The sequence below is a fragment of the Geotrypetes seraphini genome, chromosome 13 (assembly GCF_902459505.1).
Source record: "Geotrypetes seraphini chromosome 13, aGeoSer1.1, whole genome shotgun sequence".
In the NCBI taxonomy this organism is placed as follows: Eukaryota; Metazoa; Chordata; class Amphibia; order Gymnophiona; family Dermophiidae; genus Geotrypetes; species Geotrypetes seraphini.
The window spans coordinates 2,376,934-2,402,380 of record NC_047096.1 but is presented as its reverse complement, the minus strand read 5'-3'; the positions used below and the strand labels follow the sequence as shown (position 1 = coordinate 2,402,380).

Sequence of the window (25,447 nt, the reverse complement as noted above, 5' to 3'; positions counted from 1 at the left end):
AGGAGGCTCCAGACATTTCTCCTACTAGGCCCAATTTCTGCTTCCCTTATTTGTTTCTTTCCTATAATTATTGTATCATGTTGGTCCTTATTTGGTTTGGTCTATGTTCTGTGATATTGTAACTCTAATTTTTAAATTGTACATTACTTAGAAGCATTATAAGCGATACAATCAAATTTTAAATAAACCTGAACACTGTCCATCTTCTGCTGCCCAGATGGGTGGTACATCGTTAGTCTGACATTTGCCTTGGGAGGCCCTGCTAGTAGTGAAACTACCGACAGCATAGGCAGTGGAACACTGTTTGGTTTGAGGGGGAGGCCCATCTAGACATCCTGGTCCTTAGGACGTTTATATATTTTGACCATTTTTGAAAATCAAAACATCCAAAATAAGCCCATTTGGATGTGGGAGGGGCCAGCAGAAAAGTGGGGCGCCATAGGGGGCACTGCTGTGAACTTCACCTAAAGGGTGCCAACTATACATGTCAGTATAACTCCCTTATAGTGTATGGTGAGCCCTTCCAAACTCCCCCAAAACCTACTATACCCACCTGTCTGCCACCCTAATAGTCCTTATGGCTGCAGGTGGCAGTAGAGTAGGGTTTGGGTGGGTTTTGATGGGATCACACTTTCCAGCATGAATGTAGTAGCTAGCATGGGATATGGGCCTGGATCCCCCTCTCTATGGGGGTGATCACTAGGGGAATTTCGAGGCGGGGGTCAATGCTCTCACCCTCCAGTGGTCATCTGATCGGTTTGGGTACCTTTTTGGCCCTCAGATGCTTTTAAAACAGGTCTTCCTCTGGACATCTTGGGAAATATTTCATTATCCTTACAAGGTGTCCAAGTGATAAGACAGCCCAAATCTCACCCAAAACACACCTCTAAGATGCCCCCTTAACATTTAGACATCCTGGAGGGTAAATGATCTGCAAGACGTTTTCAAAATTTGATTTTGAAAATCAGCACTTGGATATTTTTGTGATTAAAACGTCCAAGTGGTGGATTATGCTGTTTTTGGATGTCTTTATTTTTTGAAATGACCCAATTAGAATCACTTTAAGATTGCTCCTTTGTTCCCCTCCATCCCCCCCCCAAATAAAAATAAAAAAAAGACAAACACATGTTTGAATCTCAAGATCTGAAGGAGCGTGATTATTTTTCATCTTTGTGTTCAGTGGTTGTTTTATTCTGAATGTGGGATCTGAGCAATGTGACTAATTAACGAATTACCTGGCAGGTATTTAGCAGACATATGTTATATATTGTTAATCTGATGGTGTAGGATTGTTACTGCCGCTCTGAGCAGGTTTTGGTTTGAGGTTGTAACTGCTGTGTTCTCTGACATTGATTGGGAGTTTAGCCCCTTGGGGTTTCACATTGTGACCCTCTGCCTAGAACTTTCTATACTTTTTTAGGTCCATATCACCTCTATCTCTCCGTTCCTCAGGGTTTTGTGCATTTAGATCTCTGAGTCTCATCTCAGATGACTTCCAATGTAGAGGCTTCAGCAGAGCTTAAATCCCCAAAGACCTGAGAAGCGGAAAAATTCCTGGCTTTTTCTGGAAGATGCTCTTGGCATTCAGAACCAGTGGCTCGTCACATACTGAATTTCTTTAATTCCACATTTTAATTAGAAGGAATAGTTCTCGCTTACTTAATCAGTGCTACAGCCACCCCTGGGGCTGTTCGCGCCGCCAAAAATCTGACTCACTCTTTGGAACCTGCTATAATTCCATTCTTTTCCTAGCCGGATGCTAAGGAGGTTTACAGCCTAGGATATTTATAGAAGAGCAATAGATGCTATGTGGGGAGGCGGAGGAGGTGCAAGAGGATGACACACGAGCAATCAAAATGCTGTCACCAGGAATCCCATCTACTGTTTATTTACATATGTTTGTTCAGAGCAGGAAGTGACAACACTCATAGACTCACACACGTGCACATACTTGTATGCAATTGACCAAGGCCCAGCTTAATTTGCCTAATGAGAATTAGGCTCATTTGCCATTCCTGGCATGGGCAGTGTTTTACCACTTCTGGCAGTGTGTTGAAGTGGTCCTGCCAAAGAGTCAGTCGCCTTCTGGGACAGTCATAGTGCCTTCCTTCTTCCTAGAAATCCCAGGTATTGCCAGAGCACAGGATGGGGGCGGAGTCTGCTAGGGGTTCCAGTCTATCACCCGCTATTGAATTCATGTAGCCAATGGCTCCACACTGCCATCTGCTGCTGAAAGTGTGTATTCATTTAGATGTCTAAATGACCGTGATAGCAATTACACAAGTATTTAGAAAGAAAAGTAGGTACTGCCCTTTCTTAATAGAATAGGCTTTAAATAGGCGCGTTCTTCGTCAGAGTTGCCAAGTTCCCTTTTGGTCAGTCCTTGTTTTGAACTTGCATCCCAAAGCATTATGGGATTTATAGTCCCTGATTTCCCTCTTTTTCGAGGACTGGTAACCCTAGCTCTAACCACGCCTATGATACCATCAGACCAGGCTCTGGGTGCTGGAGCTGGCAATACCTAATCTGCACTAGCTACAATTGCGATAGTTGGCTCCACTGGGCATAACCAACCCAGCAGCTCCCTCCACTGCTCACGTCTGCTGTTTTTCTGTTTCAGGCACAATGACGGAGGAAACAGCTCTCTGCACCCAGTAACCAGGCAGATCCCAGATGAGACCTTGCAAAGGTTGGTCTCCATGGGAGGCTGCAGTTTGGGGGTTCTATAGGGGGGTGGACATGAGTGTGTCTTTGTGCCCAGCTCATGGCTTGGTTCCTGTCTTTCTTTCTGTTTTGCAGCTCTGCCTTGGACATGTCTAATAAAGCCGTCAGCCTCAGTAGTGAAGCGCCTAAGTACACCATGGTGGCTGAGGAGTCCCAGGAGAGACCCAGTGGCAAGGTAAGCTCCGTGCAGGAAAGCCTCTCTCTCTCTGCCTGTCATCCCTGGAGCCATTTTCCAGCCTTGGCTCTCTTTTCCTGACCATAGGGCTAATCACTGTTGATGTCCTCAGAAGGAAAACACAGCCTGAGCTAGGCTGGGAATGCAATCGACTCGCGTTTGATATTTATTGAATTAATTAAGTATTTCTATACCACTTATAGCCTAAGTGGTTTACATTCAGGTCCTCAAGCATTTCTCCAGGCTCACACTCTATGGGGGATTGCCCAGGGTCACAAGAAGTAGTGTGGGATTTGAACCCACAACCTCAGGGTGCCGAGGCTGTAGCGCTAACCACTGCGCCACACACAAGTTTCATGGCAGACTACAGAAGTAGATTGCTGGGCCTTTCTTCTGCGCAGTATAAATTCAATGCTGTCACCGATCCTCCGCCTCCAATGCTGCTTGTCTGCGGTTGCCCAGATGGGTGGTACATGGTTAGTCTGCCATCTCTGCTGAAACCTGTCCGCCTTGGGAGGCCCTGATGGGAGTGAAACTACTGACAGCATCGCTTTCAGCTTCACAGATGTACAAAAGTCCCCAATGGCACGACAGGCCCACGTACTATGACTGGAGACCCCCATAATATAGGACTGTTTTTAAAACAAATTTCCCAGTTTGCTTCTCGTGGCACTGCATTACAAGCTGTGTGCTGCTCTGAGGCTGATGCTGGACACGTGTGCATGCACCGAAATGTCTTTTCTCTTCTTATTCAGCCCTCCCAGCTATCCAGAAAAGTGATAGCCTTTGGAAAACGCTCAAACTCCATGAAGAGGAACCCAAATGCTGAGGTGGCTAAGAGTGGCTGGTTACATAAACAGGTGAGACACTGCCATCCCAGACTTCTCCTAGCTAACCCTCACCCCAAAACGCTTGTAAATCCAGGGTCCTCCTTAATCCACCCTATTCCTCAAACAAGATCAAATGCATCCTCCACTCTCACACAGTCTGCCGTTGATCACCCTCACTATAAGGCATCATTCACCCTGGCACCTGTAAAATCACGGGCACCCTCACTTCTACGTGTAAACATCACAGGACACCCCTCATCCCAGAACATACCACCCCAGGGTATCTCTGGTCCCAATGTGCCCCTCTGAGCTTGGGTATAATCTAGACCAGTGATTCCCAACCCTGTCCTGGAGGAACACCAGGCCAATTGGGTTTTCAGGCTAGCCCTAATGAATATGCATGAAGCAAATTTGCATGCCTATCACTTCCATCATATGCAAATCTCTCTCATGCATATTCATTAGGGCTAGCCTGAAAACCCGATTGGCCTGGTGTTCCTCCAGGACAGGGTTGGGAACCACTGATCTAGACAATCACAATCCAGTTTTCGCCCCTTTAAATCCCAACCCCCAACCTTCCACACAGTGGAAACACCCATATACTATCTCTCTCCAAAATACCCCCTCCTCCCCCCCACACGCCCACACGCTCACTTACCCACCACCAGGACTGGCTCAAAGGTCTGTGGCACCCGCTTGCCAGTCAGGACATCCACAATGAAGATGCATAAACCTGATTTGCATGCTTTGCCTCCAGTATATGTAAATTTCTGTCATGCATATTCATTGTGGGTATCCTGACTGGCTACAGGACCGAGTTGAGAAACACTGGTCTGTGGCATCCTGAGCCAACTTTTGCACTGGCGCCCCACCCCCACACTCCCCCAGTCTTGCTATCTCTCTACCATCCCCCCCCCCCAGCGATCCAGTATCTTCCTCTCTATCTCAAGTCTCCCCCTCCTGCTGGACCAGGTGAGACACTGGATTAGGGCATTGATAACGGCTGCCAAAATCCCGGTCCGGCATCTAGAAGTCTGAAGATCGGTCGGACTGGGAATTTGGGCTCTCCTGCTCCATAGGTTGAGCTGGCCCTGCCCACCACCCAAATTCCCCTATGCCCAAACCCTACTCACACACACCTGTTATACCCCCACTGAACTGACACACCCACAGTTCACTTTCCCTCACATGCACACTTCCTCCCCTCCCCCACACACCCCCTACCTCCACAAACACCTGCACAGAACACACGTGTGCATCTACAGTCTGCAAGTACGTCGACATGTTACCTCTGCCTCCCCCACTGTCACATCGTACTGTTCCTGACCCCACTCGACCTGGTGGGGGACACACTGAACACACATGTTTTCTATGTCTCATCACTTACAGGCCAGCTCTGGAGTAAAACAATGGAATAAACGGTGGTTTGTCCTGGTGGATCGATGTGTCTTCTATTACAAAGGTACGTGACAACTCGGTCCCCTTGATTTGTCAGGGGCGTAGTCTTCGGTGGTTTCATTTTGACTAAGGGGTAATTTAAAAGTGATTTCGGTGGCACTTACAAAGTCACCTGGGGTGCAATTAGAGAATGACACAGGGACAAATTTGTCACTGTCCCCGCCTCTGCAGGAACTCATTTTCCCGTCCCCGGTGAGTTCTTTTCCTGTCTCTGCCCCATTCCTGAAAGCTCCATCTTCATCTGCACAAGCCTCAAATGCTTTAAAATCTTAAGTGTTTGAGGCTTGTGCGGTTAAGGCAGAGTTTACAGGAATGGGACAGGGACAGCGACAAAACTCATGGGGACAGGACGGGGAAATTGAGTTCCTGCAGGAATGGGAACAAATTTGTCCCCGTGTCATTCTCTACACTGCACCACTCTAGAAATCATAATGTAGTGAAAGTGAGCCAAATCTAGGACAATGAAGCCATTGTGACATCACTGATGAGGTTGGCTCTTATTGGTGGAATGAGGCATTGTGACATCACTGATGAGGTTGGCTCTTATTGGTGGAATGAGACATTATGGAGTACCGCAGGGCTCAGTCTTGGGCCCCCTCCTTTTCAACATATTCATAGGGGACCTAACTCAGGGGCTTCAAGGTAAGATAACGTTATTCATTGATGACGCCAAACTATGCAATATAGTGAGAGACGGAATTCACCCGATAGTATGACACAGGACCTACATTTGTTGGAGCTTTGGTCCTCGACTTGGCAGCTGGGTTTCAACGCTAAGAAATGCAAGATCATGCACCTCGGCAGCAGAAATCCGTGCAGAACTTGCACCTTGAATGGTGAGACCTTAGCTAGAACTTCAACAGAACGAGACTTGGGATCATCAGCGCAGACATGAAAACTGCTGATCATGTGGAGAAGGCTTCATCTAAGGCAAGACAGTTGTTAGGTTGCATCCGCAGGAGTTTCGTCAGCCGGAAGTCTGAAGTCATAATGCCATTATACAGAACCATGGTGAGGCCTCATTTGCAATTCTGGAGGCCACACTACCGAAAAGATGTGCTGAGAGTAGAGTCGGTGCAATGGATGGCCAACAGGATGGTCTCGGGGCTCAAGGATCTATCGTACGAGGAAAGGCTGAAAAATTTGCAGCTGTACTCACTCGAGGAACGTAGGGAGAGAGGAGACATGATCGAGACGTTTAAGTATATTACCGGCCGTATCGAGATGGAAGAAGAGATTCTCTTTCTCAAAGGACCCTCAGCCACAAGAGGGCATCCGCTCAAACTCAGGGGCGGGAAATTTCATGGCGACACCAGGAAATATTTCTTCACCGAGAGAGTGGTTGATCCTTGGAACGAGCTCCCGGTGCAGGTGATCGAGGCAAACAGCGTGCAAGAATTTAAGAGCAAATGGGATGCCCATGTGGGATCCCTTAGAGGGTTAAGCCAAGGGAACCTGTCACCAGGAGTGGGATCCCTAGGATAGTAGACTTGGGGCTGGGTCAGTAGAGTGGGCAGACCTGATGGGCTATGGCCCTTATCTGCCCTCATCTTCTATGTTTCTATGTTTCTATACCTGCTCTGGTTATGAGAGGCTGAAATTTTTCACACTATTTATTTAGTCAATTTTCTATACTGTTCTCCCAAGTAGAGAACGACACGGGAACAAATTTTTCCCGTCCCCATGGGAACTCATTTTCCTGCCCCATCACCACGAGTTCTTTTCCTGTCCCTGCCCCATTCCTGCAAGCTCTGTCCTCATCTGCACAAACCTCAAACACTTTAAAATCATAAGTGTTCAAGACTTGTGCGGTTAAGGCAGAGCTTAAACGAATGGGACAGGGACAAAACTCATGGGGACGGAATGTCCCCGTGTCATTCTCTACTTGCAATCATAATAGCAACTTTTCTGGAATATGTGGACTTGTTCGGGGGGGGGGGGGGGGAAGGCAAGGATTAGCACTTTGTATGAATTTTATAGATTACAGGCTTGTGCGGCTCATACCGTTTGCAAAGGTCCACACCTGCTTCGGACCAGAACAGGTCCAGGTGTAAACTCTGGAGTCATGTCTTAAAGCTACCGATCACAAGTAGGCCCCGCCCTTGCATCTCTGTCTGCCATGTTATAAGACCACTGTCACGCGGAACCAGCCATCAGCATTTAAATCTGTCTGGGCAAAATGTGGGATGTTAGACTGAACTCAGCAGCCGATGTGCTTAAATTTGTTCACTGAAAACAAGACCCTGGAATGACCTAAGTTTTAGCCTCTGGTGGGAAAAAATTTTCAGATGCTAAACCTTTGAAAAGCTCCCCCCAAGTGATTACAGGATTAAAAGAAGGGAACACTATGGTCCGAATATGGTGGTTTTGGGTGGATTTTTTAAATAGCTTCCAAGATATTTTATGATTAGAAATGATTTGTGATGATATTTGCTGATATAGAAACATGACGGCAGATAAAGGCCAAATGGCCCATCCTCAGCATCCACCATCTCCTCCTCTCCCTATTGGCTAAGGCTCTTCACACCTGCATTGTGAGGTCATAGAAACATGATGGCAGATAAAGGCCAAATGGCCCATCCGCAGCATCCACTATCTCCTCCTCTCCCTATTGGCTAAGGCTCTTCACACCTGCATTGTGAGGTCATAGAAACATGATGGCAGATAAAGGCCAAATGGCCCATCCGCAGCATCCACCATCTCCTCCTCTCCCTATTGGCTAAGAATCTTAACATTTGCATCTCCTCTTCCTATAGGCTAAGGCTCTTTACACCTGCATTGTGAGGTCATAGAGCTTTATGGTTATAGAAACATGATGGCAGTTAAAGGCCAAATGGCCCATCCACAGCATCTACTATCTCCTCCTCTCCCTATTGGCTAAGGCTCTTAACATTTGCATCTCCTCTTCCTATAGGCTAAGGCTCTTTACACCTGCATTGTGAGGTCATAGAGCTTTATAGTTATAGAAACATGATGGCAGATAAAGGCCAAATGGCCCATCCAGTCTGCCCATCCACAGTAACCATTATCTCTGTCTCTCTCTGTCTGAGAGATCCCACGTGCCTATCCCAGGCCTTCTTGAATTCAGACACAGTTTCTGTTTCCCACTACTTCTTCCGGGACACTATTCCATGCATCTACCACCCTTTCTGTAAAAAAGTATTTCCTTAGATTACTCCGGAGCCTGTCACCTCTTAACTTCATCCTATGCCCTTGCAGAGTTTCCTTTCAAATGAAAGAGACTCGACTCGTGCGCATTTACATGACATATAATTATCCTCCTTTGTGGCTTTACCTCTCATTCACGCTCTTTCTATCTCTCCTTATCTCTGGCATCCTTGATCATACTTCCCCCCCCCACCCCCACCCAGCTTTCAATCACTCATTCTGTCTCTGGCTTCCCCACTCACTCACCCTCTTTCTGGGTGTCTTTCTCTCTCTCTGGCTTTATCACTCACTCATTCTCTAAATAATTCAGGCAGTGCATTGTTAGCTGGACTCTGTGCTTCTTTGTATTTGTTCCTGAAAAATTAGGGGCAGAGCAGTTGGCAGAAGCAATGCCAATCTGTTTCTCCCCTTCCTGCAGAAGGCAGGGCCCAGGATCTCTGCTCATATATGTTTAGAGGACGGCAGCATATGAGAGGAGAATATTAGCTGATGGGGGAGGGCGGAGCCATCTGATGGGTTCTCTGCTGGCTCTGGTTCCTGGTGACTGTTGCAGTTCCCTTTCTGGTCCTGCATTAACATGAAGATAATTTGTCTCAGGCCTTCTCTTTCCTCTCCACTTTCTTACAGATGAGAAGGAAGAAGGGGTCCTTGGCAGCATCCCTCTGCTCAGCTTTCACATCGCTGCTGTCCAGCCCTCTGATAACATCACTCGTAAATACACCTTTAAGGTTAGTGCCAGGCTCTGTCAGGCCAGGGATCAGTGCCCGCTGCAGCCACTCCCTGTGCCAACATCTCCAACCGAAGGTTACATCAGAGTAAAAATAGTTCTCCATGGACTAGATCCAGGGGCTGATCATATTGGGGGTAATGTGTCCAGCCCAAAATTACTCCTGCTTATTGGAGGCTGTCTCTCCTGACAGCCTGGCTGTCTCTACCATCTTCCCTTAAGCTGCTGCTTGTTTTTCATGGCACTCTACACAGTAAATGCACATTTCATGGATTTCTGTCAGTTTAGGGGTCCTGGGTAGTTTCTCACTAGAGATTCAGAGAGCGCCTGCCACTTGGGGTATTTGAATCCTCTGACTGTAACACATGATAACAGTAATTTCCTGCTCAGGGAAAGTCCATCAGCCAGCGTAGGTTATAGAAAACCAGTGAGAGCGGATTAAATGTAGCACCCTGGACCAGTCCTTTTGCATATTTCTCCTGCGGTATCTCAGACCAGATGCAAATTCCTGGTACCCAGAACTTTCTGACCTAACAGCACAACCTTAAAAGTGTATGTGTGGTGGGGGGTGGGGGGAGTCCCAGGTGATTTGTGGATTTTTAAGGATCTCAGGCTATATGGGAAAGTGTTCATTCAGCTTCATGTCAGGGAGCTCCAGTGGCCAGGTTCTGACATGCAGGAGGACCAGCTCAAGTGACTACGGCTCACTGAATCATCTTTTGCATCAAGTCTCTCACCCCCCAGTGCTGGTAAGAAAAGGTGCCAAAATCCAAAATCCCAATCTGGCATCTCTCCCTCCCTGCCTACTTGCAGAGGAAAAGAGAGGGAGACATGCCGGACTGGGATTTTGGTTCCGGTTCCCTTTATTACCAGCGCAATGGGCCAGCGCCTCAGCTGGTCCATATGTTGAGCAGGCCCTGCTGCAATGTTTTAAGCTTTTGCTTTTTCTAGAGACTCCTGAACTACAACTCCCAGAATGCACCTAGTGCTGTGGCTGAATGCATTTAACGATGGGCTTGGCACGGCTACAAACTTTACAGTCCTCACCTCATCACATGATCTATAAGAACTAATAACTTAACAATTCCAAGAAGTAACTGAACTAATCACTTTCCCAAAACTGAAAAGCAGCTCCTGATATGAGGCCATAAAAGCCCCAGCACTGCTCCTAACCAAAGGCCCGACCCCACCCCCCAGCCGTGCCTGGCCCATCGCTCCTTCTTCTTGGTGTCAGATGCTGATGGGTGGTTGACCGCTTCTCTTTCTCTCCACCTCTTTTTTCTCATGAGGAGCCCCCTGGACAGGACTGGCTCTCTCAGCACCCATGTGAAATGGAGCCAGACCCTCACCCTTAAGTAGTAAGTGCTTTGCTTTATCACTGCTCAACCAACTTCACTAGAAATTGTCTGAAAAAGGACCAGTTAGTCCATTTCACTAGAGCAAATTGTGAAACAGAGACTTTCGATCATGCACAGGTTAGAGCAGAACTGCAGGAAAGGGTGACTCTCCTCTCTAGGTCAAGGGCAGATAGAAGAAGCAAAGGAAGCTGTGCCTGAGATGGAGGAGACAGGGAGGGGGGCTAGCGTCACGTACAGGGAGGGGGCTCCCTCAGTCTGTGCTAGTGTCAGGTACGGGGAGGGGGCTCCCTATGTCTTGTCTGGTGGTGGTAAGATCCCTTTAAATCTGTTTGGATTTCTCTGCATTTTTGGAATGGATTCTGTTTTTAATCCTGGTTGGATAACATGTTGATACAATTTTCTTTTCTTTTTAATTTAAGATTTTGATAAATACATTCACCAAAAGAATAAGGAAAACTGCACGTAAAACAGGAACAGTTAAAGCAAAATGAACCACAGAAGCAAAATTATAGAGAGCACTTTAATGCCAGACTCAATGCCAGGCTGTTTCCGGTGACCAGCATTTGGACCACGGCAACTTAGCCAGTTAAACCAATAGTTAGCGCTAACTGGCAAAGTCTCACGACAGCCACTAAGGCCCATAGTCCTAACTTAATTGGTGGAGCGATTTTAAGAAATGTAGGCCCGTATTGACGCCTAGAAAAACGGTGTCTTCTTTGCGTCTAGAGAGGGGCCTTAGAACGCCTAAGTTGGAAGTAGGCATGGTTAATACCAGAAACGACCTCAGGCGTTCTAAGGCGCATCCGTAGACACGATTCTCCTCAAAGGTAGGCGCCAGGGTTTTAAAGACCTACATTTCTGGCACCTACCTTTGACTTTGTAAATGATGCCATTGTGTAATTGAGTTGCCATCAGACCGTTTACGGAATCCGGCCCTAATCACTAATATTCAGTGGAGGCAACTGGCTGCCCCGGGTTGAATACCAGCCCTTGGCTGGCTAAGTGCTATGTAAGTAGCCAGGAGCCATTTCTGGCCACTAAAAAGTGTTGAATATGGGGGGGGGGGGGGCCAGAAATATCAAAGAAGAGACAAGTTAATTTAATCATGTATTTTGTTTTAATGAGTATAACTTATGGGCAGACTGGATGGACCGTTCGGGTCTTTATCTGCCGTCATTTACTATGTTACTTTATGAAAGGAAAGAGAACTTCATAATTATGAGAATTTCAGAGCCCTGAATTGCTGCAAAGGCCATCTTTGCTCTACTCGGTCCCTCAGACCTTCACAGCAGGTGCCGCAGGGCAGGTGGAAGTACGCTTTGTGCTCTCCACTGCGCGCTGCGTTACTCACGTGGATAAAGTGACTTCTGCTGCAGAGATCACTTTGAAATTTACTCACTACGGGGGGGAACTTTGTAAAGCATTTATTTTGTGTTCTGTGTGGAAAATGACTCTTTCTACACAGTGAGGGGAATTTTGTGTGGGAAGAGCAGATAGGGCCTGAAGACGAACTCTGCATTGGTGTTCCTGGCGGTTTAGTTTAGGAGTTATTTATGAAACGTCTATTTGGAACTGGTGTAAATTTGTGGGGTCAGATTACGACTTGTCTCAATGGAGAATTGGAGATCAAAGACTTGGCTCTTCCCTCAGATGGATTAGAAGTGCCGCTAATTTCAAACTGGCCTGGTGATACTGAAGTGGGAGGTGGGGGGGCAAAGACAGTAGGAGAGGAATAAGACAATGCTAGGTCGGGTTAGAATCGAGTGGATTGATAAATTTCTTGTGACTTTAGGTGGAGTTTGTAATGAAGAGTGGATCAATGATCAGAGCAGGGCGGGATTAGTTTGTGTGCTTTTCAAAAGGAGAGGCTTTCCAACAATGGTTCATGTCATTGGCTGGTTGAAATGGACTTTTCACATAGGTATCATGAAACTGGCTGCATCTAAGCGATAGTCTCTTACTGTGCATTGTGGGTATTGGGGTACTTTTTGAAGGGATCTCCCTGACCTCTCCTATCTGCTTTCCCCTCAGGTGACAGTGTGCTTGGTTATAGAGAAGCTGGACAATAATGGGAACTCCCTCTTTGTTCAGGCAGAACATGCCGGAATCCGGACCTACTTTTTCAGTGCAGAGAGCCGAGAAGAGCAGGAATCCTGGATCCAAGCCATGAGTGATGCCTCATACATGCAAATCCAACTCCCACAGAGGTCAGCCCTAGGGGAAGCTCCTAACCCAGACAACCCCAAGAGACACCCATAACTCTGCTAGTGGTCATTGTAACTGCTACCTTTAGCCAATCCTTTGCTCTTCCAGAGGTCCTGGAGAAAGCTTCAGCGACCAGATTGTCTCTCTTATCCTGAATTACCCTCACCTTGCCAGTGGGGAAACCCCCTTTCCTTCTTAATGCCAATGGTTAAGGCCTGGTGTGTGCCCTCCATAGGACATCCTTTCTATCAGTCCATTGACAGCCAAGAACCTTAGCAGAAGCTTGGGGAATGTCTAGCTGAGCTTAGAGAGAACATAGAATGGGGAGGAGCCTAATGACTAGTGCGGTAGCCTGGGAATCTGGGGTACTGGGTTCACCTCCTTGGGACCCTGGGCAAGTCACTTAACCCTCCACTACCTCAGGTACAAAAAAAGATTGTGAACCCACCTGCATATAATATATGTAAACCGCTTTGGTTGTACCTACAGAAAGGTGGTATATCAAATCCTTGACCCTTGACCCTTAACATGTGAACTCCCTTACCTTCTCTGGACCTGAGGATTTCCACATCTATAGAAGGCAGCTCGGTGGATGCTGAGCACCCCAGTTTCATTGTGTCCAGGAAAAGGTGATTTTTATTGTGCACGGCATCCCAACCATGTTGAAACGAGGGCACCTATGTCTTGTTTTTTGACTGTATTAGATTTGTATACAAGTGAAGAGAGAAAGATCCAGTACTGAAGAGGTTAACATAGCACAGTTCTCAGGACACACCCAGTCAGTCAGCTTTTCAGATTACACACAATGACTATGCATGAGATAAATTTGCATGCTGGGGAGGTGGGGCATGCAAAATGTTTGCATGCATAGTCATTGTGGGTATCCTGAAAACCTGGCTGGTTGTTCCAAGGACTTGGTTGAGAACCCCTGCTCTAGCACATGCATGGACAATGTGAACATGTGTTGTTGGACATACATTGACAAATACATGCTCGCTGAAGCTCACATATGTGACATGTGTGTTCTCATTGTAACAGGCGTGAGCAGGTGGCTTTGGAGAATATCCTCCCTGACAGAAGCCACCAGTCCTACAGATCCAAGGTGCAGCTAGAGACCAAAACAAGGGGAGAGGGAGACGGGCGAGGATCGGAAAAAACTGAGAGGAGATCCGAAGGGATGGAGAACAAATCCGAGTTTGTTCCCAAAACCACTGGTGTTGGGGCTGAGCAGGAAGTAACGTTGGAACCAGGCAATGCATCAGTGGAAAGACCCCAACATCCCAACGGGTGGAAGTACCCATCATCCAGCCGCCCTGGCAGCACAGCCTACCCGTCACAGGGCACTGAGAACCTGGTGCACCAGCATGGTATCCTGCCCAGGAGCAATCCAGAGAAGATGGCCTTACGGAAGAGTTCCATGGCGCAACTGCAGCACTGGGTGAACTTGCGCAGAGGGGCACCATCATCGGAGGAGGTGCAGAGGTGAGGGGGTAGCGAAACACGATAAAGGGGCTGCACTCCAGGCGGGTGGAAAGAATGCACAGGGTGGAGGACGTAGAGAAGTGAGCACCTCTAGGGCATGGAGTAGGGTGTGAATGTGGAGATAGAGGAAGGATTTTAGTGTTCAGAGGCCTGAGCTGCTCAGTGTGTACATGGAAAGTAGAGTGCACATGTATTCACAGAGCCCCCCATCCAAAGCCTAGAGAAATTAGAAAGTGTGTTTGCAGTTGGTAAGTGTGAGACTGGACCGTGGATGAATAATGAATAATTAGATCCAATCTTACCTGAACCGTTCTCTCTCCTGCAGCCCCAGCAGGCTGTATCCTGTGTCTCGGGGGGCACCAGATTACTACAATGCCTACCACCCCCAGTATTCTGAGGATTCCCAGTACTACCCTCCTGGAGTTCGCCCGGACAGTATCTGCTCAATGCCTGCCTTTGAGCGGCTCAGTCCCCACTGGGCCATGGAAGAGAAGCCACACTCCTTCCGCAATGGGACTCCCTGGAAAGATCATCCCGGCTATGTTAGACCACAAGAAGTACCTGTGTGGGTGCCCAGTATGGCCAGGCAACAGGAGGTGCCCCTGTGGGGGCCCGTAGCAGGCCGGCAGTCAGCATTCTATGATGAAATGGATGCAGCTGCGAGTTCCATGCATAGGTTGTCCCTGCAGCCTCGCTCACGCTCCGTGCCACGCTCGCCCAGTCAGGGCTCATACGCTAACAGCCGAGGGAGGCTGTACTCTCCTGTCCGGTCTCCCAGTGCACGCTTCGAGCGGATTCCACCCCAGAGTGAAGATATGTACGTCGACCCTGCTGCCCATATGATGAGGCATTCCATCAGCTCACCAAAGGTAAGTGCACGGTCTGGTCAGAACACATTCAGAGATTCAACTGTCCAGTGTGCAGCAGAGGTCATCCAGCAGGGATCATGTCCCCAAAGACAGGTGCCCATCAGCCATGGAAGCTGGAAACTGGAACCCAGAAAATTGCCCATTTGTGTAAAGGTTCGTAAAGAAAATCAGGTCTTCCCTTAGGAAGCATTTTAAATGTCAAGAAATGTGAAGATTGGGTTATCTGTTTTAACGTAGAGAAAGTTGCTGATCCAAATGAGACATACAAAATGACCCTGGCACTTTTTCTTTGTTGCAACCCCCGCACAGGTTCTCTTGAGCACAAGCACCGATGCCCTGCTGGAACATACGGGTACACACGTTCTCCTGTGTACAATAGAGCTTCCCAAACTGGGCCAGGACCTCAAATAGTGTCAGAGAAACCACATTTGGGGCAACGACCTGGATGGACTCTCCATAGGGGCATCATCATTTACTTATCCCCTCTTTTAGAAAACCATGTTAGGCTTGTTTTTTCTTTTGTTTTTTTTATCACCGGCCATGGCACTATTAGCTCTGATGCTCATAGAAATTCTGGGAGTGTCGGAGCTAATGGGGGTTAATTTTATAAAAGCTTGAGAAGCGCTGAGGTATGAACTGTGGCAGAGGCAAATTTACAAAGCCAGAAAGGGAGAAACGTCACATTCATAAAATATTTTTTTTAATGCTTTCGCTCTGCATATTTCAACTTTATTTAAACTGAATTACTTCATATTCTCTTTAAGGATACAATTATGAGATGATCTTCATAGATCCATTTTGAAAATACTGTTACCAATGAGCACTTGTCTTCGAAATCAGACTTATAACTTCCATCAATAGTATGAATTCCGAAGAGGACAATCCAACATGACACCATGTTTATATCTATCGAACTTGATAACCCACCTTCACCGATACCCGAATGAAGTGGTTTATAATTAAATTATCACATAAGAAGAAAAAGGACCTCTGTTAAATAACAGGAAAGCAGAAATAAGCAACGTTAGTAACAGTCGGTATAGAAATCAAAGAAGATATAGACTACTGAGCTGACAAAGTCTCAGCGTCACCAAATGGTCAAAGAAAAGAGCAAATCGACAGAGCCAAATGGAATTTCGGAAGCGATGATTCGGCATACAAAGACAGAGGAAAGGTGTTCCATAAAGGCGTGCAGGTCAGAAGAGCAGCGTCACAAATGGACTTGCGTTGGGCTAGTGATGCAGGTGGAATGAAAAGACGATGACCCTGGACGCTTTGCAAAACGCAAGGTGACATGTATGGTGTGATGGCCACAGAAAAGTATGATGGAGAACATGAATGAAGGACTTTCTGAGCCAGGAGGAGAGTTTAAATTTGATATGGAAGGCCGCCACGCCAGGCTGTGTATCAGAATATGAAAAGTGTATATATTTCCAAATATTTCTGGTAAAGAGTTTTTCAAAATGACTTTAAAAACTGGACCTGTGAAGATGAGGGGGGTTATTGAATCCTTAAAGAGAATGTCGGGTGCCCACTTTCTTATAATCCACTTTAAATAACATTGAAATATATGAATGGTGGAAGCATCTTTTTCAAGGTTTATTACATTGATTCTTTCATGTGATATCAGATTGTAATATTCCGCCTTTATGAACTAAGCACAAGATATCTGCCTTTCCTACCTAACTTGCCTTTAGCTAAACTACCCTCCACGTATGGAAAATCCAGTTCTATTAGGAGCCATCAGCAGACTGGCATGTAAGAACGTGAAATTTTCTGCATTAATGAGTGTCTGACTTGCTGAAAATCATGTCTGTAGCAGGCAGAGAAATAATGAAGCAGCTTGAGCTGAACCAATAAGAGCCATGAGTCAACTTTCCCTGCGAGGGACAGAGTAAAGGGGCCTTGGGCTCAGTTTGGACCCCTATGCCCAGCTTTTTCTGTATCCCTTGTTGATAAGATCTTTCCTCACTATTCAGCCCTATTTGGGCCAGCTCTGGTGCATGTTATGTGGAGTCTGGCAGTGTTTCATGTATGTTCTGTGACTTGTTTTTTTTCAGTATGACTACTTGGGTGAGAGACGGTCTCTGGCGGCTGGAAGATATCCGTACAACTACCCGGTGTCACCCACTCTTCATGACAAAATGGTACGTTCTGTGATTAGGAAGAAGGGCTAGTTAGTCTCTCTACATGTGCGTGGACACAGATCCGCAGAGGCAGGTGCATTCACGTATGGAGGACCACAGGCCAGACAGACGAATGTGGGCAGACAGGGCACATGCATTTGGGAATACGGACAATCATTTATGTTAGCAGCATGGTCAGAGATGTGCATATGACACTGACTCTCCCAGATACGTATCATATGTGAGCCTTTTGTGGCGGGTGTTAGTAACACAGCGCCCTCTGCAGGAGAGAGGTGGCTGTGGCCGTCTCTTTTCTCCCCAGTACAGTTTGCCCTTTTTCTTGGGAGCTCTTTCCCTGCAGAAACACATAAGAACAAGCAAGCCACAAACACGGAACCTCAAAACGTGCTTGCTTCTATGAAAATGCACATTCACATGTGAGTAGTGATATGTTTAAAAATCTCTCCTTTTCTGTTTATAGTATCTGGCAATGATATAAAGACATTTCATTTGGCATAAATGTTTGTTTTCCAACGATTATTTCACTCTTTATTTATTGTAAAAAAAAAAAATTTTCCTGAATGGATCACATCTTGAGAAGTACAAAATTTTAAAAAGTAAAACCTTGGTCTGCGAGAATAATTTGTTCTGGAAACGTGCTTGAAATCGAAAGCACTCGTATGTCAAAGCAAATTTCCCCACAAGAAATAATGGAAACTCAGACGATTTGTTCCACAACCCAAAAACTTTAATACAAGATACTATACTGTTATGCGTGCTTGTGGGCTCAGTTGCGATGCTGGTGCTGCTTTCAACTGTGCTCAGCAATGCGCTCAGTGATGCGACGAGCGTATGTTGTGCATACTTGTAATTTTAAAATATGTTTTACTTTTAATTTTAAACTTTTAATGACTTATTCCATTGTAAACCGTTTAGGTACTTGTTTGATAAATGGTATATCTTTTTTTTTAAAATTATTTATTTATCATTTTATTACATCCCATTTTACAAAGATGTTAAAGGAAATACAAAAATTATATATCTTATTTAGTTAAAAAACTAAGAAACAAAAAATGAACAATGAAAACAGTCATCAAATACAGTCCACAATTAGAGGAGAAGAGACAAAATTAAATAAAGCCCCTCGGGAAAGGGGAACATATACCCAAGAAAATCACAAATTAGGAAATAGAGCAGGTAAGATGTTATCCTATCCATTAATTAATACCGCATTAATAACCTGTTTCATTCGGACTGTTTAGAGATTCCTTTACCCTCCAGGAAAAAACCTAATTGGGCAGGTTCAAAGAAAATATATCTACTCCCTTGATAGGAGATAAAGCATTTACAGGGAAATCTTAACTGGAACACTGCCCCCAAAGCAATCACCTTTGATCGATAAGTCAAAAATTATTTCCTCCTAGATTGTGTCCATTTAGAGACATCCGGAAATATATATATCCTTTCACCTAAATAGGTGACCTGTTTCAAATTAAAATACAATTTCAACAACATTTCTTTATCTTGTAGGAATACCAAAGAGACTGATAAATGGTATATCAAAGAATAACGAAACTTGGAAACTTCGTGGCCCACGGCGACGTAACCGTATTGCAAGACAACGCTGGTTGATCAAGTTAAAATTTTATAAAGCGTTTTGCTCGTCTTGCAAAACACTCGCAATCCAAGGTTTTAGTGTATCTGAAATTTCTTGAAGGTTTTTTAGGATCGATGAATCCATTGATAACCAATAGACAGTCAACTAGTCTTTCCTTTGGATTTCTGAGATCCCTTTTCCTTCATTTTTAAACATATCACTATTAAATGGACAATAATAACTTTATTTTTATCTGCAGTATTGCCATACCACAAACACTTCTAAGCTGTTTACAAGGGAAGAGACTGTCTACAGACAGCGACATTACAGAGAACTTTGGAAATGACATTGGCATGTTAAGTTTAGTCAGATTTATCTGGAAGTGTTTTGGAAGTACATCAGGTTGAAGTGGGGGTCAGATAAATTTGTCAAAGAGATAAGTTTTGATTGACTTCCTAAACGTTTGGTACGAAAGTGCGTTTGAGATGAAGTTGGTCAAACATTTGTTCCTTTTCCTGCTTGGAATCATAGTGTATCTCTTGTAGGTGAAGCCCTTTAGGGATTGAAAAGCGAACTGCATGTATTAGTTGTGCCTGGAAATTCGAATTGGTGAGACAGATAGGTTGGGGATGAACCTGTCATGGTTTTGAAGCAAAGGCAAACAAACTTAAAAATGACCCTTGCTTCCACAGGCAGCCAGTGTAGTTTTTTGTAATATGGGCTTACATGGTCTGATTTCTTGAGGTTATAAATGAGACAGATTGACGGCTTTCTTGAGAGATCCCAAGTATATAATATTGCAGTAGTCTAAGGTACTTAAGATTAGGGATTGAACCAGCAGTTGAAAGGAGAAGAAATCAAAGTATTGTTTAATGGTACGAAGTTTCCATAGAGTGAGAAGGCATTTTTTGGCAGGAGCGTTAGTGTGATCTTCAAACGTCAGGCTTCGGTCCAGGGTGACGCCAAGGATTTGGGTTGTAGGATTAATTGGGTCGTCTGATCCATTTAGTCTCAAGGAGGTGTTCATGATCTTGTTATTGGGACTTGCCAAGAAAATCTTGGTTTTTTTGGGGATTCAGTTTTAGTTTGGAGTTCTACCTTGGTAAGGACGGATGAGATGAATTGTTCTGTCTCTTGGATCAATGAGGTTATGGGAATAATAATTGTTATATCATCCGTGTATATGTACGATATATAATGATATGTGAAAGTGCATTTTCATAGAACCAAGCGCTTTATGAGGTTCTGAGCTCTTTCCCTGCCTCAGACTCTCTGACTAATGGCTATGCTCTGTTTTTCTTCAATTATTTCATTTGTTCTAAAATTAACCTAGCCTCTACCTAGGATTACCAGATTTGTTGTGGCCCTTAACACACCTCCAACACCCCCCCCCCCCCTGAACTTTGGATGCTCAGCGGAAAAGGAGTCTAGCAAGATGTCTAGAAAGCTGGTTTTGGCAAGAAAAATGTCCAAGTGCCAATTGATCCGATTTTTCAAACGTCTTTGTGTTTTGGAAATGAGCCCCAGAGGCACTGACTCTTATTGGTTGCCTCTAGTTAGGTGTGCTGTTGGGTATAGAAGAGGGGGTACAGTATGTTCTCAACCCAGACGTGTGTCGAACAAGGTTGTCTGCTGGTCACCCTGGGGAGCTGAGTTCGATTCCCACTGCAGCTCACTTAACCCTCCGTTGTCCCAGACACAAAGTAAAAAGCACCTGTATATAATACGTTAACCACTTTAACTGGAACCATCCCTTTGCCCTTGTCCACTTCTAAGACCCTGAGGTCCTGCGCATCTGGCCTCACAGTGTCTTACAAAGCTTCGTTAGTATTTTTTTAGACAGAATTTTGTCAGTTCCATAAACACCAGGTATAAGTTGGGTGATTTGTGCCAGACGTGTAACTTATCCATAGATCGCCATGATTCTAGGTCTTATATATCATAACTTAGAGGCCCTGATGTTGAACTATTCCATATATCCATGTTTCTCTATATTTATGCTGATCACGTACTGAAATATTCAGCAGTGATCATTATACTGCCACTGAGTATAGGAATCTCCAATTATTCCCAAGACATTTCACTGAAAATTGACCTCATATCTGTCTGAACAAAGGTTACTCTTTCAAATGTCTTCTTCCAAGATCATATTTGTGGAAAAAGAGGACATGTGGCCCCCGATCTGCCCCGCCCCATTCCACACCCAGCCCTGCCTCCGCACAAACCTCATCTCCTCTCCTTCCCTGAGCTCAGGGCTGCGTCTGCAATGCAATGAGGTCACACACAAGCACGCATGCATGTGACATCATCACATCGCATCCCCACTTGCCCTCCAGACACGGCCTTCCAAAACCCAGACAAACTGCCAGGTTTTCAAAATCCCTACGGACACCTGGACACTCCTGTAAAAAGAGAACATGTCTGGGTAAATCTGGACAACTGATAACTCTTGGGAGGGTGGGATTGAGTATAACGATCACAATTTCAGGGAAGGTGCAAAGCTGAAGAGCACTGGCCATTTCATGCAGCCTTCTTTGGCGTGGAGAGCTTGGGGATCTGGTCTAGAAAGATGCAAAAGGATGGTGTGAATTTTACTGCCACTGGCAGAGACTAGGGGGTCAGATAAAGACATTTCCCTGAGGTCACTCACTGAAGTGAGACTTATAGGGGAAAAGAAGCACTGACTGATCCACTGGGCTGAATTTGTGCAAGGTGTAGACTAGAGCTTTTCTAAAGAGTCTGATAACAGTGACCCGCTTCGCTGCAGCCAATGGCTCGGCTTTTTCCATACTTTCTGATTCTGCTTTTGTTTTGCTGCTTGTCTGTTGGTGCTTCACCCTGCTAGGATCAACTTTTAGACCATCAATTGCAAAGAAATCTAGACTATTTGGATCGGCAGGTAGGCTTCCTGTCACTTCCCAAAACACTCATTTCTGCTACCGTCTGGTGTCCTGTGGTGCTTCCGTCTGTGATTGTCCTCCATTTTCCGATTGACATTATATCCTGTCTTTGGGAAGTGCATGACTGGATAATAAAGGGAGTGACTTTACTGCATTCTGGGACCTCTCATCTCATTTGCTAGAGCAGTGTATCACAAACTGTGTGCTGCGGTAAGATTCCTGGCGTGCCGCGAGAGGCACGTCCTGTAGGCAGCCAGCCAGCGCCTGCATCTCTCCACCTCTCCACCCCCCCCCCTGCTCAAGGGCATGTGCAGATGTCAATATGATGATGTCAGACATACGCATGACATCATCACATCGACAGCTGCACTTGCTCGGAGGCCCTGCGGAGGGCTTGAAAAAGTTTGTGAGACATTGTGCTAGAGAATGCAGAGATGGGACCATAGCTGAGCGCAGAGATTTCATTGGGGGGAGGAGAGTCTCTGCATGTCTCTCTGTGCATGGTCTGTGCTGTGAGATGTAACGTGTTCCGCGTTCAAGCAAGATGATGTGCTTAAAGATGTCCGATTGTCCTGGAGAAACGACTCACTGACCGTTCGTATCAGAAGGGTCACTGCATGGGGTAGAAGAGTTAATTTTGTAAGGAAAGGGAACAGTAATATGTTTGTTAATGCTAGAGTAGAAATTGCGAGGTATCCAAAAGATCCGGGCACCTAATTGAAGGAATTAGATGCCTTGATCTGACAGATCGAAAACGTTCCATATCTGCGCACCTGCACTTAGGTGGTGCCAGGGGGAAGCAGCTGGATGTGGTTCCTGATGGCTTTACCTTGGAGCCCATGTTCTTCCGAAGCGCTTTTGCATTTCACTTTTCCTTCCTTGTTTGTCACAGATGAGTGAGAGTGAGACTTTGATTAGTATGGTGAACCGAATGGTGGGAAACTCCTCCCCTAGGGCCCAGCTCTACCTGCAAGTAAGAGACTGTCAGAGACCTCCTTTTGCATGGCTTGTCCATTGTCATTCATACACCCGTTCACGCCACCAGCCATGTCATTATTTCATCAAAACCTGTGAAACAGGGCCTGAGGCTCACCTAGGGTTACCATATGGCTCCAGAAGAAGGAGGACAATGAAAGTAAAACCTGGATGTCTCAATCCATCCTCCTTTTTCTGGAGCCATATGGTAACCCTAATGCTGGGCCTCTGATGTGACTTAGGCTGGCAGTGTATGCTAGCCTCTGGCTATGTGTGCTGGCCTCTAGTATGAGTTAGACTGTAAGTGTGGCCTCTGGTATGAATGAGTTAGGCTGGCAGTATGTACTAGACCTCTGATATAAGTGAGTTAGGCTGGCAGTGTGTACTAGGCCTCTGGTGTGAATGAGTTAGGCTGGCAGTATGTACTAGGCCTCTGGTGTGAATGAGTTAGGCTGGCAGTGTGTAGTAGGCCTCTGGTATGAGTGAGTTAGACTGGCAGTGTGTACTAGGCCTCTGGTATGAGTGAGTTAGGCTGGCAGTATGTAGTAGGCCTCTGGTTTGAGTGAGTTAGGCTGGCAGTGTGTAGTAGGCCTCTGGTTTGAGTGAGTTAGGCTGGCAGTGTGTAGTAGGCCTCTGGTATGAGTGAGTTAGGCTGGCAGTGTGTACTAGGCCTCTGGTGTGAATGAGTTAGGCTGGCAGTGTGTAGTAGGCCTCTGGTATGAGTGAGTTAGGCTGGCAGTGTGTACTAGGCCTCTGGTGTGAATGAGTTAGGCTGGCAGTGTGTAGTAGGCCTCTGGTATGAGTGAGTTAGACTGGCAGTGTGTACTAGGCCTCTGGTATGAGTGAGTTAGGCTGGCAGTATGTAGTAGGCCTCTGGTTTGAGTGAGTTAGGCTGGCAGTGTGTACTAGGCCTCTGGTGTGAGTGAGTTAGACTGGCAGTGTGTACTAGGCCTCTGGTGTGAGTGAGTTAGTCTGTGTTCTGGGCCTCCTGTGACTTGAGCTAGTCATGTGAGATAGATCTTTGGCATAAAGAAGCCAGTTTAGCTGACTTTGTGAACTAGCTAAACCTCTGCTGTAACATATCTCTTTATCTCTCTCTCTGTAGTTCTCCTAAGTGATTTGCTTTCTGTGTTTCTTTGTTCAGGTTTCTCCCTTTTCAGATCCTTACCAAGAAGCGCTGCAGGCCTATAAAATGAATGAGCATGACACTGACGTAAGAACCTTCTCCTCCTCATTAAACATCTGTTGTTCCACCTGCACTCAGATCTGTCTTTGTTTTGTCCTTGTCCATGTTTTCACTTTCTTCAACTTTTCTTCTTATTGAAGAGGGGTCGTAGGTGTAACATTAAGACTGTGAGCAGGGAGAGGCAGGTGAAGCCTCGTACGATGAGAAGGCTTGCCAGGGCTTCATGCTTTCACATTTCTTGTGGCAGAAGCTGCTCGGGAAGCTGTGTGAACAGCATAAAGTTGTGCGGGAGCAGGAGCGGCTGGTACAGCAGCTGAGAGCAGAGAAGGTAGGTAACCCTCAAACCCCCCCCCCCCTCCTGTGCCACACACACAAGAGGTGAACAGGCTGTCAGGGGAGAACGCAAAGCAACTCTAGAAGCAGTGAGGCCATAGTGAAGACGGGGGTTGTACTGTCCTTAAAGACGCACACTGAGATTTTCTCTTTTCCCAAGAGAACGTCATCGTTCACTGCATCCGGCACACTGAAAAGGCACCGATTTATCCGTGAGCACATTAGTGCAACAGTGGCACTGAAAAGTACGTAGCACACACTGCACCAGTGACACTCAGAAGGCACTGATTCACCAAGGTCGAACACACAGACATTCATTTACCAAAGCCTGGGATCCTGGAAAACCACTAACTTCCCAATGCAGCACGCACTACACCAGTGGCACTTTTAAAGTGGTGATTTAAGAATGCAACATGCATTAGCGCTGCAAAGGCGTTAGTTTATCAGAAGAGCACATCGTACGGAGAAGTGATCACGAGCAGCGTTACCACGTTTCCCTGTCACGAAGGAGATTTGTGGTCCTGATTTCTCTAAGAGCAGCCACCTGGCTCTCTCTGCTGCAATATTTCTGGTCATTTCATTTTAATTCTGGAGTTTCCCTTGCAGGAAAGCTTAGAAAGTGCTTTAATGGCAACTCACCAGGAGATGGAGATGTTTGGAAGCCAGCCGGCCTATCCTGAGAAACTGCGCCTGAAGAAGGAATCTCTGCAAAACCAGCTGATTAATATTCGTGTGGAGTTATCCCAGGCCACAACAGTTAATGTTCTCACCTAACTTTCTGTTTGTGCCCATCGTCCCACAAATTTAATGTCTACATACAAATTCCCTCCTGCAGTAGCCAGCTTAACCCTTACATTGAGCCATCAAATGGCCGTGCTTTTTTGCCCCTACTGACTTATGCCTATGAGCTCTCTCTCCCCCAATGAGTCTGCACATAGCTTGGCACCCATATGCATCCTGTGCCCCTGAAGGGAGTCACTTGGAGCTGTGCACAATGTTTGTCCTTTGAACTGTTCCAGAGTTTTCCAGAACCCTGGATTCCCTATGAAGTTACTGTGAGCTGTATATACGGGGATGTAACAATTCACAGCCCGTTACAGACTCCCATTAGCCAGGAACATGAGCAAGAGAGCAGAGCCCAGTGTTTGCCCAGTGTGACCACTCGTGGAAAGAATTCAGTGGTTTGGGGCAAAGAGGCCTTAGGCAGTTTTACCACCGAGAGGCTCAGCAGGACTTTCAGGTCACTTTAGGCAATCAAGATGGGACAATCCAAAACAGTTTTTACAGGTTTTTGGTTTCTTCTTCCTTCCTTCTCCTTTGTTCCTTTCTGTTCT

General features: G+C 46.0%; 1 protein-coding gene across 11 annotated transcripts in view; it reads left to right on the top strand.

Annotated features, from left to right (window-relative positions):
- The window catches only part of PLEKHA6 (pleckstrin homology domain containing A6), an 82,795-nt gene that overhangs the window by 37,787 nt on the left and 19,561 nt on the right, over positions 1–25,447 (top strand). For 5 of the 11 annotated variants that reach the window (XM_033917755.1, XM_033917756.1, XM_033917752.1 and 2 more), the window contains exons 2-14: positions 2,621–2,689; positions 2,800–2,899; positions 3,655–3,759; positions 5,119–5,191; positions 8,983–9,083; positions 12,472–12,647; positions 13,684–14,127; positions 14,453–14,996; positions 17,057–17,143; positions 22,512–22,592; positions 23,739–23,807; positions 24,028–24,108; positions 24,720–24,869. In XM_033917755.1, coding sequence (XP_033773646.1) covers positions 2,813–2,899; positions 3,655–3,759; positions 5,119–5,191; positions 8,983–9,083; positions 12,472–12,647; positions 13,684–14,127; positions 14,453–14,996; positions 17,057–17,143; positions 22,512–22,592; positions 23,739–23,807; positions 24,028–24,108; positions 24,720–24,869 — 1,998 coding nt within the window. In that variant the 5' untranslated portion in view covers positions 2,621–2,689; positions 2,800–2,812. Of the gene's footprint in view, positions 1–2,620; positions 2,690–2,799; positions 2,900–3,654; positions 3,760–5,118; positions 5,192–8,982; positions 9,084–10,376; positions 10,441–12,471; positions 12,648–13,683; positions 14,128–14,452; positions 14,997–17,056; positions 17,144–22,511; positions 22,593–23,738; positions 23,808–24,027; positions 24,109–24,719; positions 24,870–25,447 lie in introns of those variants that run through there. The other 6 variants (XM_033917753.1, XM_033917763.1, XM_033917754.1 and 3 more) reach the window with 5 other exon arrangements.